This window comes from Lepisosteus platostomus, chromosome 6 (assembly GCF_059453375.1).
Source record: "Lepisosteus platostomus isolate fLepPlt1 chromosome 6, fLepPlt1.hap1, whole genome shotgun sequence".
Classification (NCBI taxonomy): domain Eukaryota; kingdom Metazoa; phylum Chordata; class Actinopteri; order Semionotiformes; family Lepisosteidae; genus Lepisosteus; species Lepisosteus platostomus.
The window spans coordinates 55,156,663-55,171,156 of NC_142616.1; the positions used below are offsets into that span (position 1 = coordinate 55,156,663).

Here is a 14,494-nt window from a genome sequence, read left to right on the forward strand (position 1 = left end):
TGTTCCAAATCCTGGTCCTGGTGACCCACACACCTGTTTTCATTCCATCCCACCCTAAATAGATAATTGAAGCCTTAAATGGACATTTACTGCAGAAATTGGTTGACCGCTATCTTGAGAGTTTATGAAAACTCGCATATTTTATCTGGAGTGGGAAATTCATGTGTCACTATTAACCTTCTGCATAATTACCTGATTTAATTTATTCAGCCTTTTAATGGAAGGGCATTCATTACATTAGATATTTCTAGTCAGTGCGTACTATCTTTGTGTTGTGTAAGGTAAACAAAAGAGTTGGAAGAATTTTGTTAGGATCTATGAATAACATCTTGTTTCCTTTAGTATTTGCATGTGTTACTTTAGATATCTACACTTCAAGATTAACCTTTTAAGAAGGGACACCAAAACCTTTGGGGAAATCTGAAACACATGAATACATTTAGCTAATTGCATTCATAGACATCTGGTCATTCCTTCCTCTTATAAATCCATTATGGTTTTAATTCACATTATTTTGCCTGTTCTCCTAATTTATATTGTTTCCTTAATCTTACCAGTAATAGAAGTGAGACTGATAAGTTTGATTTTCTGACTACACAACATCCATCTTTATCATTGATTTCTAAAGCCTTTGTACAATTTAACTGTCAATAAGTAAACATTTATTTCAATACTGATGGAGTTTCTTTGATGACCCGAAGCATGATGTTGACATATTTTATAAAAATTGAAATATTTCGATTTTAATTTGAAATATGAATTCCATATTATCTTGCAAAGTACTTGAAAACTACTAATACATAATACCTGCAGATCCCCAAGGATGCAGAAAGACCGCGTCGAATATAACAAAACCAATTCATAGGAAAGCCTTGGGCTGATATCAATGTCTATTGCATGTTCTTACACTTTAAGAAATCGAATATTAGCATAATATTAACACAAAGTAGTCAATTGTTCTCGTGGTACAGTACTCTGTCCTCGACGTTGCTGGAACAAACGGTAACGAACAGATGTGAACGGTACAGAAGTCCAAATACTATATTTGTTGTTATTGTGGTTGGTAGTGAGGTTTATTAAGAAATTACGGGAGACACGTTTTTATTAACACAAAGTGATTATTCTCGTGGTACAGTACTCTGTCCTCAAGGGTTGTTGGAACAAACGGTAACGGACATGTATGAACGGTACAGAAGTCTAAATTATTTATTGTTGTTGGTAGTGATGTTTGTTAAGAAATTAACGGTTGCGTTATTAACTATTAAACTAGATACGGCCATTCGGCCCGTCCAGTTCGTTAGGCGGTCAGTGGTTAATTGATACTGTGATCTCGTTCCAGACGCTTCTGGAAAAAAAGACTGAGTGTCGGCATCAACTGGATCGCTGGGCAGCTAAGTCCGTACTCCAACAACCCTAAATTAAGTTGGTAACACAGTCGCAGGCTGGTATTTTCGTTACCGGTATAACCTTTTATAAGCGTTTAAGGATAACGTGCGCGGCTGTGGATGGCCAGCCCGCGAATCAGTACCCGCAGCTCAATGAAGGAGCTGAAAGGCGATTCTGGTACCATACAGCTCGCACAAATTGAAATAAAAAAAATAACAGTACAAAGATTGATCCCGACTTCGCAGTCAGAACGTAAAAGATGGCAGTTTTGGCTTGTTGTCTGTTTTGTAACAGGGCGGCTACTAGTCATGTCCGAGAAGTTGCGGCGGTGCAGGCAGGGGCTGTCTGCGGCTCTGGATCGGGCACTGGAGGGAAGCGCGGCGGCCCAGGGCTGCCTTCTGGTCGCCTGCGCGCTGGAGCGCCAGGTTCCGCAGCCCTCCGTCGCTCCCACTCCGCGGCTGTTGGCCTTCTCTGGAGAGGCCCCTGACTGTGTCCTTCGGCCCGGGGCAGTTCACTGTTTCCTTCCTGCCTCCCCGGAACACAGGGATTCCCTCTGCTCCTCTAACTTGCCACTGTTATGCGGTGAAGTTTCACCCACAATACTGTCATTGTCTTCTCCGGTATTTCCAGGGTAAGTTAGTTTATAGGGATTTTTCTCTTGTTTAAGGAAAAGGAGGATTGGGTTTATGGCGATAATTATGATAAATAATGAAAACAAAATAGCATAGTTTGTATTTTGGGTGTGCACCTTACTGATTCTCAGAATGAATGTTTTCAAAACGTCATTTTAATTGCAGGCTGCCCCGGTGCTGAGCACAGACAACAGTCATTAAACGAGACTTTTTATCTGTTATACGACGTTTTTCTGTTGACATGAGTTTTGTCATGTCATTTTCCGAACCGCTTTATAGCGTACGAAGCCGGAGCCTACCCGGCAAGCAGTGAGCGTAAGGCAGGGTACACCCTGGATGGGGCGCCAGTCCATCGCAAGCCAATCATACATGGGGACAATTTGGAGGTCACGGTAAACGCTGAGGGGGGGAATTTAGCCCGTATAACGGGAAAACTCCCTACTCTTATCGAGAAATGCACGGGGATCTTTAATGACCACAGAGAGTCAGGACCTCGGTTTAACGTCTCATCCGAAAGACAGCGCCCACTACAGTATAGTGTCCCCACCAGTATACCAGGGTATCAGGACCCACACAGACCGCAAGGTGGGCGCCCCCAGCTGGTCCCACTAACACCGCTTCCAGCAGCAACCATAGCTTCCCAGGGGATCTCCCATCCAGGTACTGACCTGGCTCAACCCCGCTTGGCATCAGTGGGTACCCAGTTGCGAGCTGCAGGGTAATATGGCTGCTGGCTTGACCATAATTGGATGAATAATTATTTATTTTTCAGTTTATCTTACAGTTTTGCGAGGCGTAACATGAGATAGTAAGCTGCTGTATAGAGAGCTGTTGTAGATAAAAAAAGAACTAATAAAAAATGAATTAGATACAGCCACTTTTTAAGATTTACCAGGCTTTGGAGGTCCTCAGGCTTTTTAATTAAAAAGAAATCTTATATTTCATGCACAATATATAAAACATTATTTTATTCTATGGGAAAAAAATAGTCCAGTTGTTATAGATGTGGGAATAAATTAACAGTGAGTGCTCTGCCCTTACCTTTGAAGTTGATTTGAATGTATGTTATTTCAACTACTTCATAATTTTTACTCCTGATTCCTCATTGTTTCTCATCCTGAATACTTCTGATTGCAAAGGAAGTTCATGTTATGTAGGCTATCACTGGGTAAAGAAGGCTTAGGCATTGTAATTCAATTTTAAAAGGTTTTCAGCATTTAATCACCTGCATTTAAAACCATCTCCTTATTTATCAGGGAAGAGGCTTTCATTTGTGGAAAACTGGAATGTTCATTTTCAAGCAGTTCTGATCTTCCACTTGCTCAGGATTTGCTAGAAGGTAATATGTGGCTACAGTTAATGACAAGCATTGGCTTATGATGAAGCAAATGCATAAAAGCATAAAACACTTACACCATGTAAATGCATGCTTAAAAGAACAGAGGAAAACATCATCTTTAAACCCATGCTATATTTCAAACGTTATGTGCTGTTCTAATCAGTGGCATGTATTCTGAAAGGTTTTTTACATATTTGCAGCCCAGAATCTTTAACATTATTCTTTAAGGAATAAATGGACCACGTTTTAAGACTGTGATAAGGATAACGATGTTTGGGATTGAGGAGGACATTACTCCAGTTTTGCATGTTTTCATTTTAATTTAATTCTGAAAATTGCTCAGACCATAAAAAGTTGCGGAAGCCTGATGTTCCTTAAGCCAAGTATGCATCGACAGTCAGTAAGAAGTCAGTTTGCTTGGGGGTCCCCAATATTATGGCTAGTGGGTACCCAACAAAGCTGGCTGCAGAAAGCATAAGACATTTGTAAAAGCTGATCCTAAGTGTTAAAATGACATAACCCCAAACTTCAATTGTATGTTATACATCTTTTCCATTCAAAGATTTTGAAGACATCCAGGCACTAGAGGATCTAGCTGGGAAGTTGGAGTTTGAGAACACGTTGAATAGAGTGTACTGTAATATGAGCCAAGGAGCAGAACTGGACAACCTTACAATGCTGTGTGGAGATGAGCTTAAAAGTTCACTAGAAGGAAGCAGTAAAGAGAACACTTCAGAAACAGAGGAACACAACATGATAGAGGCTGCACTGGAAATGGAGCAAGAGTATGACCTTCTATTTTATTGCAATCGCTTCTTCAGTTAGTTCCTTAAAAAGTGTGTTATGCGCAGTTGCAAATTTGAAAGTTGCATCATATTTCTCCACCTAATTTTCACAAATAGTTGGGCCCCCAGGTTGTTGCATCTTACAATAGGAGACCTCTATCACTAACTCAGATGTTTAATTTTTTAAGTATATCACGAAAGCTACACTGTGCATCTCCTGCACACTTGATGACAGTTATGACGATATTTAGTCAAGACGCAGTTATCTATTATTAATCAACACCTTTATTATAATTTCAGCTGTTCCAGTAGATATCATTCAAGCTCATAATATGACATTCTCCAGGTTTCAATTAATAAAAATAAAAGGAAGTACTGATTAATGATGAATAACTGTTTAGATTTTTTTATCCAAGCTGTGTTTTCATATTTATTTTTATGTTTATCACAAATGTTTAGTCTTTTCCAAAGTGTTATAAGGTGTATATTTTTCTAACTGTAATACATGTAAGGTAATTAAATAACAATACATTTGTACATAGACAAAGTAAAAAAAAATACACCCTTAAGTGTATTTTAGCCTTCAAAATATAGAAAAGCTTTGTTGTAATTAACACTGAAGGCCAAAGCATGGCAGTATACAGTATACCAGTGTACAGGTCAAAATGTTTCAATAAAAAAATCAAATTATTTTGAGACTACCCTTTACAAAAAACTTGAGTGAATTGTTTAGACTCAATGCAAACTATTTGTGAAATGATTACATTTAAAGGGAAACTACAGTCCCAATTTTACAGACTAGTTATTAAATCCTGGTAATAAAATAAATCCATTAATGGTATAGAAAAACTTTACAAATTTTGAATTAAGCACAAAAGCATGACAGTATGGTAAGTTGCAGCAAAGTTCCCACAAATGTGACGTGACATGGCTCTTCCTGCCCACTAGTCACTGTAATAACTAATGTAATGTGATGTACAAGGGAATTAAGTACAGGTTTTGCAGAAGATATTTCACTGCAGAAAGTTTCCAACGTGATCTGCATGCAGAGTTAACAAGTTCCATTTATCGGCAAAACTCTCTCAAAATCAAGAGCAATATTTCTATTGGTTTAAAAGCAATGTATTCACAAGTCAGCTTGTTAAAGTAATATGGCCTCTTTAAGTTTTGTTGTCTCGTTCTGAATCACACAATATGGCGCTGCACATACCTGGAAATGTAATCTATTTTGTGATCTAAATTGGGGATTTTACAAGTTACTGTGTACGTTTTACTTTTATTGTGGTCTGAAATGCACTTATCAATCCTGATTCTTTCTAACCCTGAAATATAAAAATAGCATTGCATTTCCTCTTTAAGTAGTTACCTCAGCTATGTATATGTATGTAATACTAGGTACAGACTATGTGGATATAAAGAATATTCAGTCATTCTGTAGTTATTGAGAAGCAGGATTTAACTAAAGCATACAAAGTCTGTTTCCTGCTCTACCTCCACCCCTCCGGTTATGCCTTGAAGACAGATTTATCTCTTAATCTTCCTGGTTAGTTGAAGATTAAGCAAATTGAAATACCCTATTTTTAAAGTTATTCACCATGCATAAAAAACAGTATAGGTTATATTTGGTAGGTAGTTATAAAAAACTGAAGCTTGACTAAAAACTTTTGAACAAGATGTGAATCACAGCTTCTGTAACTATTAATGAAATTAAAAAGAATAAACCAAGGGCTTTACTTTTTTTCCTCCGTCAGCATGACTCGGTTATTGCAAACTGAAGCATTCATCATATGACCTTGAAAACTGCTCTGAGCTATGGGTGAATCAGGGTGAAAGATTCCAAATAAAAGGGTAGGCAAATGAAAGATGCCAAATAGAAAGTAATCAGTATAGCAACATTTTAATTCTAAGAAACTACACACTTCAGTTCCAAAATACCTATTTAGAATTTGTCAGATTTGATGTTTTCTTAGTTCATGGTTTAAATAACTGGGAGGAAGACTATCTCACACTTTCAGAAATCTGGCTGATTTATAGAACTCCGGAAACCACATGGTTTTTTTCATCCCAATAAAACTTAACACGAGAGGTTTTCTCTTCTGATGCAACACATTGAAAAAATTATAGTTTAAAAAATTAACATCTTGCACAACTTTAAGAGGAAGTGTGCTACAAACAAAACTAACCCGGCTTAACAAATCAAATATCTTTTCACTACAGTGAATGCATGTTTAACATTTACATTTTTATACTGGAAATTGAAAGTATTCAAATAGTATACGATTGGAATAACGGAAGTAGAGGTATTTCACAGGCTTTACATGTTAAGAAAAAAATATCTGGAATATTTTTATTCCTTGTTAGGCCATAAATGAAATAATTACACCTCGATACTATTAGTCAGTTTATGCAAGTTATTTATACCCCCCAATCTTCTTAATATCTATTGGGATTATTTACAGTAAAAGGTTCAAATCTAGATAAAAAGGCCTTGCAACTGAAGCTTGACTTAACTAAAGGCCTTGAAGCTTGACTAAAAACTTGAACAAGACGTGAATCACAACTTCTGTAACTATTAATGAAATGAGAAAGAATAAACAAAACAGTGTTTGAGTGATGGAGTAAAAATGGCTTTACTTTTTTTCCCTCTGTCAGCATGACTCGGTTATTGCAAACTGAAGCATTCATCATATGACCTTGAAAACTGCTCTGAGCTATGGGTGAATCAGGGTGAAAGATAAATAAAAGTGTAGGCAAATGAAAGATGCCAAATAGAAAGTAACCAGTAATCAAAAAAGCATAAAAATGGAATGGAGTAGTCAGGCGATGGAATGAGCTCAGTATTTAAAAAAAAAAACTTCTGGTAAAAGTCCCAATTGAAGCCCTTCTATAATAAATTTTAATTGTTCAAGGATACTGGGTGGAAGGGGGATAGTAAATAAACCAAAGTTTACAATCACATTCTTTGTAAAGAATATTTATTTTTCCACAATACACAAAATCCCAGTAACTCAGCTATGCTTTACGAGGGCCAAATGCTACTGTTAGGTTAAGGCTTTTACATTTACATCAGACACCCTTCTCTGCACATGTTTCAAAGGGCACCTTCATTCAGTAAAGAGACTAAACACAGCAGCACCTTGCTCTAGAGAGCATAAACAGAGTTGGGAGACACCCACATGCTTTTCTCGCAGAGGCAAAAGCAGGCAAGAAATAACAGGCTCGCCAATTTGGTCTTAAGAGATACACAGCGGCAGTTGTGTGAAGCAGAGAAGAAACCCACTATTTCTGAAAATGTGCAGACTGCAGATTAACAGATAAAGCAGAATCATTACTATCTTTCATGGCGCTCATGTTACTTCAGGCTTATCTCTAGCCACACTAATGCTTCTCTGAAGGAAGGGCCTGTCTACTTGGCCAAGCTCAGCAGCTTTTTGATGTCTTCCTCGATGTCGCTGGTAAGAAATCGTCTGCTGTAGCGCTTGAACGGCTTGCCATCAGGGCCAATGAGGAACTTCTCGAAGTTCCACGAGATGTCATTCCTGCAGACTGGGGTCCAGATGATGTACTTGGGGTCGGTCATGAGGGACAGGTTGTCATCACTGGGGTAAGGCAACTGCTCCTTAAGGAATGTGAACAGGGGGTGGGCATCCTTCCCATTCACATCCACCTTCTGCGTCAGCAGGAAATCCGGCACAAACCCATTGCCTGGACGGACATACTTCAAGGAATTGAGAATCTCTTCGTTCTTACAATTCTCCTGTGGAATTGTAGGAACATAATTGGTTATAAATGGCTCAATTGAATGTCTGAAATATAGCTAATAACCCTTTTATAGTCAATTGAAGCACTACAGGATTACAGTATAATAGCCGAGTACAAAAACAGCCAGAGCAGTTATACCACCTCCATTTTCTCCAGATAATTTTTCATTTTTAAACTTAAACATTTAAAACATTTTTAAACCAGCCATCAGTTAGGAATCAATTCAGTAATTTATTGTAATGTTTAAAATGTATTTAATGGCGTTGAACTAAAAAAGTGTTAAGGTTGATTATCCCTGAAAAACCGCATGTACTTTGTTTTACCATCATTATTATTATTATTATTTCACTGGGACATTTTCTCCCAGTATGTTGGTAAATGGGTCCTGTAAATCCTAGCCTCCCAAAAACAATTTGTTCAACGCGACAACTCAGTCCTCCTGCAACATTATCACAATTGGTCTAATATATAAAAAAATGGGGCTTACAACGCCCGATTACCACACACAAAAAAGGAACTGAAGTTTAATCATTTAGGTTACTTCAAAGCTAATATTTCACATCAATCAATTAAGAATACACACTTGAAAAGCCGAACGATTACCGTTTCCTTTTAACCGATAGCCCAAAAGATAAACAAGATTATTTCAGCGGCTCATGTGCAAACATCTCGCAAAAAAAAACTAAACATTAAGCAATAAAAAGTACCATCGAAATTATGAGATTTCCATTTCCTTCTGAACTCAGGTGAAGCCTTGCCTTCACCAGATAACGGAAACGTCACAAAGTTACCGTTTTTCTAACTTCCTATGAAACTAGAGAGCCACTAAGGTACTTCAAGCTAAAGGAAATTGCTCCTGCGGTCAGAAGGAGTAACCTCCCTACCTGATATCCGAACTGGTTACAGGGCACCCCCAGTACCACCAGCCCCTGGGCGCCGTAGCGCTGCTGGAGCTGGTTCATCTGGGTGTAATCCCTGGTGGTCGTGCCTCAGAGAGACGCCACGTTCTCGATCAGCACGACCTTGCCCTTCAGCGTGGAGAAGTTATACGCTTCTCCCGTGGACAGGAGATTAATCGAGAAATCGTAAAACTTCTTCATCCCTCCAGCCATCTTGAAACACTAAGACTGTCCTGCTTTCCCGCTGTCAGGTCCCTTTTGTACCCGAGCCTGGAGACGCTGGGTCCAGGTGGTGCGCAAGGAAAGGGGAGGTGTTAAGGGGCTGGCCTTCAAATGTTAATAATTTTTTGAGGAAGTTTTCCAAAATGCAAATTACAGAAACCCTTATATGAACAAAACAGAACACTAGGCGGCTTCTGCGCCTATGCGTAATATTTATGCGTGGGGCTAGATGGAATATTTGTGTTGAGAAATAACCCCAAAGTGCCCAAGAACTCATTGATCAATGTATAAAACGACAAAAAGCACAAAGTATGTTCCTATATCAGATAACGCTGTGAAAGGAAACGATAGGTTTATCTCTTTTGTATGTAAGGTTTGAAATAACCGATGTAAGCAGGGGGGGTGTACAAACGGACCAAGGCCTCCTATTGTAACAGGAGGAAATAGATATTGTGTTAGGAAACGAGATAGGTTAGAAATCGCTTATTTCAGTGTCGGCAATCTCAGTTTTAATTGCACCAGAGTTAATAAAAGGGACAACACAAAATAATCTTTATTGGGTGATAAAGTGTGATAGTATGTAAATAGGGGTATGTAGGCGAATTAACTTGGAAAACAATCTGCGATGCTAGTAGAAAAGAGATAAGTAGCCTGTTTCATGATGACTCGGCAAAAATAAAGCTATAGTTCAAGTAGGTAAAAATAAAGTTGGATTTTCACGTTGTCTTTACCTTCAAATGGGTTTAAAAACCGATTCCTGGAGTAACCGTATATATCGAGACTTATGCAGTATTAATAACTATTAACTTGTTTCGGGAGTAAGAAGAGAACTGGACTAAGCAAAGTACGGCGGTTCTTTCATAGAAGCAGTGAAAGGCGTTAGACGCTTTAAGGCATATCTTGTCCTATATAAATACTAACTTCCATTTTTTCAGGGTCTTTTAAATAACCATCTTCGGTGTGAAACACGCTGTACGTCCTTACATTTCGTACGGATATTTTTATAGCCCACTCAAGCATAAATTATATAGAAGAGCATCTAACCAAACCAAGAACAGAAGACGCATATTTACAGAACATACAGAAATGTGTTTGAGAACATGGAACAAGATACCTATTAACATGTTGACACCGATACAATGGTTTCTGTCTAGAGACAGCTGCATGATATCATCTGATCACTCAGCTACATATCAATTAAGCCAGTTAGATATACCGAATTGCCTCATCTTGTTTGTCACCTTTCTTGCGTTGCAGGGTTTCCCTTTTCAACATTAAACAAAAAAATCAGTAAGGAAAATGACGAAAATTAATATTACAAATAACATTTCGAGACAAACGATGGCGACGGACGGAAGCTTTATTTCACAACACTTCGATCAGCCCGAACACTTCTGATCGTAGCTGCGACGTGTGTATTAATAGCGCCCTCTCCTGCTGAAATGTGGTACAGTCTCGGCGGGGGGACAGCAGGTAGGCGGCGCTCTGTCTCAGTCCAGATCTGCGGGAAAATGGCCGGCCAGGAAGATCCCGTCCAGAGAGAGATTCACCAAGACTGGGCAAATCGAGAATATATAGAAGTTATTACCAGCAGCATTAAGAAAATCGCAGATTTCCTCAACTCGTTCGGTAAGAGATTTTGAACTGAAGGCGAATATGAAGGGTCAGAGATGTTTAATACAGAAAACTAGGCCTTGCTCTGCTGCCGTCTCATCCTTAAAATGCATCGGGTTTTCTGTTGTATTTAAGTATGACATAAACCACACTGTTGCAATTTATAATACATATCTTAGCTGAAACTGTCAGTCTTTTAATTCGGTGGACTTTGAGCGACGTTACGTTTAAGATTATGTTCGGTCAACATCCTCAAGGGATAGGACAGTTGTATTTAGTTAAAGCATACACCCATAAATCTGGGTGATTTGTATTTTTCTTGTACCAAATAGCTCTTTAAACCCATTCCGTAGGATTTTTTTTTAAAACGGGAGTCCTCTCAACGTTTAGCATTCCGTTACTGGGTGGTCCGGATGGGGTTATGAATGTAATTATCTTTGCTCAGCCACGTTATTTGACAGAGGTTTAATTACTCTATAGGAACAGGCACATTAGGACACGAATTCAGACCTGAGGCCATTTTACAGCTTCCGCCTCTGGACAGCCCCAGTGCACTATAGATTTTGCTGCAGTTTTGATGTTTCCCTGATGTTGCCCTATGATGTACATGTAAATTTGTTATCATATTGCTTAGGGGGTATCCAACCTTATTCTTCGGGTGTAATGCACCGGCTGCATTAAGTTTTAACCTAACATTTTCCTTAATTGAGCCAACACTGTGCTTGACTGGAGCATTAGCAATTTTGTTCCACTCAAATGATTGACTTATGAATTGCAGTAGTCAGAAGGCGATCTCCAACATGTTTAGGACCTGGAAATAATTGGAGGTTTCAAATCAATCCGGTTATTAGATCAATTAATAAACTAGCAGGTGTTGGGGACTGGGGAGCTCTGGCTTGAAGAAGGAACACATGAACACGTTATTTTATTATTAGCAGCCCAGAAACAAGTACATAGCCTACTGCCTAGTGCTGAGGATCTTCAGTTTTTAACATCTTCTCTGCCCTAGGGAAAGCTTGTCATGGAATGTGATGTTGAATTCAAGAGAACCTGTTAACCAGGGGGCAGCTGAAAAAGTCTCTTTTGTGTCACAGGGTTTTAGGGTTGTATAACAATGTAGTTCTTAGCAGTGTTCCTAACTATCGGAGATGCTTCAGTATTTTGTATTTTTTTCAGGTTACTAAAAGTGTCAACTGCAGTGGCTTGTTTGATATAAGTTCTGGTATGATTGACAAGATCCGGTACTAATTTTATGTAACAGAGCTCAATGCACTGATTTACAGAAGTAATGTCCCCCCCCCAAAAAAAATATTGATAGTTATAAAACGCAAAAGACCTGGTCTTTTGTCAAGGAGAGGATATCTGCTGTCTAGGGAGACAGTGCATGTTGGGAGCCTGCAAGTGATTGGATTGAATCTCGGTAGGGAGACCTGCACTCATCACACTGACAGCTTGGGCTAAACTGATTGGACCCAACAGCTGCAGGATTGTCTGCTGCACAGTTGTGTTACAGCAGTACTCAACAGCAGGTTTCTCATGTATAGATATGTCCTGTCGGTCCCGACTGGCAACTCTGAATGAGAAGCTGACGGCGCTGGAGAGGAGAATTGAATACATTGAGGCTAGGGTAAGTAGTAGGCTGTTGTGGGGCACTGATACTTCAATATTTAAATACTAGCATTCTGGATTTCCCTGTGCTTCATTTCATCCTTCTAGGGGGGGAGAAAATGACAAATGTATTTGTTCTCGCAGTTCCAGTCACAATTAACTGATGACTCGCCTTTGAACGGGAATTGTTTAGTAGGAGGAGTGTTCATTGTACACACAGTCATTGGGAATGTGGGAGAGTTGCCTTGAGAATTGAAAATTACTTGTTTTTTTTTGTTTCATATCACTGCACAGTCATTGTTACAAAAAGAGGGTAGGTGGGTCAGAAAACTGCACCATAAAGTCAATATTTTAATGTTGCAATCACCAGATTCATTCTGGTAGAGTGTGTTGCAGTAACACCTACTCAGTGTATTGCCTTTGACTCATACAGTACCTCATGGCCTTTATTTGCTGTTTTGATTCTGTACTTAAAATGCAATTCCTCTGCAGACAGCCGCAGGGCAGATTTCTGCTCATGCCCAGGTCTCATTGCAGATATCCAAATGCATAATTTCCATGACACAGGTGATAACTGAGAGCTGTATCTTTGCTTATAAATACTAGTCTCTGGTCGTTAAAACGACAAAGCTAATAGCACATTAAATGTTTTTTTTAAGATCAGCTATATTTTAACAACATCAAAAGCCAAATAATTATGTCATTTTTTTTCTGGATGCTAAGTGCTTTCCAGTGAAGGATGAATGTCATTAATACTAAACTCATGCTTCTTCTTTCTGTATAGGTAACAAAGGGGGAGACATTGACTTAGGCAGCACGGGGACACAGGATTCAGAAGAGCCTGGAGTAGCTCTGTATAACAATGGCACCCAAACATCACCTTCTTCCATTTTATAACATTTTTTAAAATATGCTTGCATACTTTAGACACATTTGTGTTTGCACGGGACAACTAAAAGACCTTCCCAAATGAGATGTGTGCGTGGCTTTCCTTTTCTCTTAATCCCTCTGGATATCTTTTAAGTCCCAAGACCTGTTGCTTACTTTTGGCACTCTCCTCAAAATGATGGTGGCATTTGAGGACAGTGTTTAGAACTGCACAGAACACCGCATAATAATTTTAGCAGGTACTGTAAACGTGGAGACAACTCGCAGTAGCCCGCAGGAATGAGGAGTTAACTACTATAAGCAGCATGAAGTGTACCTTGTGCTTGTGAATGAGTGAAGCAGTAACTAAAAAAAAATGTCACTGAAAATCCAACTGTCCTTTGAACCTTTAAACCTCACCCCTTCTTTTAGAAATCCCCACTCCCTAATCCCTCTTTTACTAAAGCAGACAGGGAGGTGGTGCATGCAGAATGCATAGAGGGTGCTCGTGTAGCAGAGACAACCAGTCATAACCCTTCTATCATGGGCACAGTGCAGGAAATGAAGAGAAGTCCCAGAGTGCCAAGTTCATTCTCTTATTGTGGACACTGTACTGCAGGGGTCTGCATCCCTGATCCTGGAATGTCCCCTTCCAACAGTGCTCGTACTATACATAGCCTTAATTGGTGCATGACCAGAGATCCTTAAAAAAAAGTCTAGCTTTTCCTAATGACGTCAGCTGTAATGAAAACCAGAGGACACCTTAGCTCTCCAGGACCAGCTCTGCAGACCTCTGCTACTGTATCTCTTATTTTTTTTCTAAGCTCTTTTTTTAAACTTTGTGTAAGTGTAATATAACTGTACCATTTATGTTTGAAAAATTAAAATTGGAAAAAATGGTGTGGTGGAGGTTTTTTTTTCTGTGCTTAATTAACTGTAATGCCAAGCCAAATAAAAGACATGTTGTGTGTGCGATTGAGGAAGGAGCTGTGTTGGCGTGCGATCTATAAAGGAATACTGTAGATGGTAATTTCATGCTGAAAGGTCAAACAGAAGAAAAAACTGTTTCCCCACTGTCAAGGTCTTTTTTTCTTTTGTTTGTGGAATTAGCTTCTGCTATTAATTTATTAGGTGTCTAGTTTTTTTAGGTTACAAGCTTAAGTCAGATATTTGCAGTTCTTGGTATCGGACATATTAAAATATTTAAAAAGACCTGTGGTCAATACCTACATTCTTCTAACCCCTCTTATAATAATCTTTTAACTGCTTCATCTCCCAATTATTTTTTTCAGAGATGGTATCATGTACAACCATGGCACCATTAAAATGCAATTATATACATTCACACCTGATGAAGGCTCCACGGCCGAAACTTTGTGT

General features: G+C 39.0%; 3 protein-coding genes across 9 annotated transcripts; 2 read left to right on the forward strand and 1 right to left on the reverse strand.

Moving 5' to 3' along the window:
- Positions 1 to 38: 38 nt before the first annotated feature.
- LOC148661914 (uncharacterized protein C3orf62-like) lies at positions 39 to 5,881 on the forward strand. 7 transcript variants are annotated; one of them, XM_088636401.1, is made up of 5 exons: positions 39 to 1,022; positions 1,340 to 1,422; positions 1,681 to 2,017; positions 3,275 to 3,357; positions 3,920 to 5,881. In XM_088636401.1, exons 1-5 carry the CDS (start codon positions 898 to 900, stop codon positions 4,180 to 4,182), a joined length of 891 nt encoding a protein of 296 aa, XP_088492527.1. In that variant the 5' UTR covers positions 39 to 897; the 3' UTR covers positions 4,183 to 5,881. The 7 variants fall into 7 exon arrangements, with proteins under 7 accessions (XP_088492527.1, XP_088492528.1, XP_088492531.1 ...); XM_088636402.1 differs by having other exon boundaries at positions 1,340 to 1,395; XM_088636406.1 differs by lacking the exon at positions 39 to 1,022 and adding an exon at positions 1,029 to 1,187.
- A 1,219-nt stretch (positions 5,882 to 7,100) lies between these two features.
- LOC148661915 (glutathione peroxidase 1-like) lies at positions 7,101 to 9,106 on the reverse strand. Its single transcript, XM_088636412.1, has 2 exons — positions 8,789 to 9,106; positions 7,101 to 7,899 (listed from the first exon to the last, which is right to left on the reverse strand). Exons 1-2 carry the CDS (start codon positions 9,014 to 9,016, stop codon positions 7,549 to 7,551), a joined length of 579 nt encoding a protein of 192 aa, XP_088492538.1. The 5' UTR covers positions 9,017 to 9,106; the 3' UTR covers positions 7,101 to 7,548.
- Positions 9,107 to 10,494: 1,388 nt separating this feature from the next.
- On the forward strand, positions 10,495 to 14,098 carry brk1 (BRICK1 subunit of SCAR/WAVE actin nucleating complex). Its single transcript, XM_088636414.1, has 3 exons — positions 10,495 to 10,654; positions 12,184 to 12,266; positions 13,032 to 14,098. The coding sequence occupies exons 1-3, from the start codon at positions 10,537 to 10,539 to the stop codon at positions 13,056 to 13,058; spliced, it is 228 nt and encodes a 75-aa protein (XP_088492540.1). The 5' UTR covers positions 10,495 to 10,536; the 3' UTR covers positions 13,059 to 14,098.
- Positions 14,099 to 14,494: the final 396 nt, after the last annotated feature.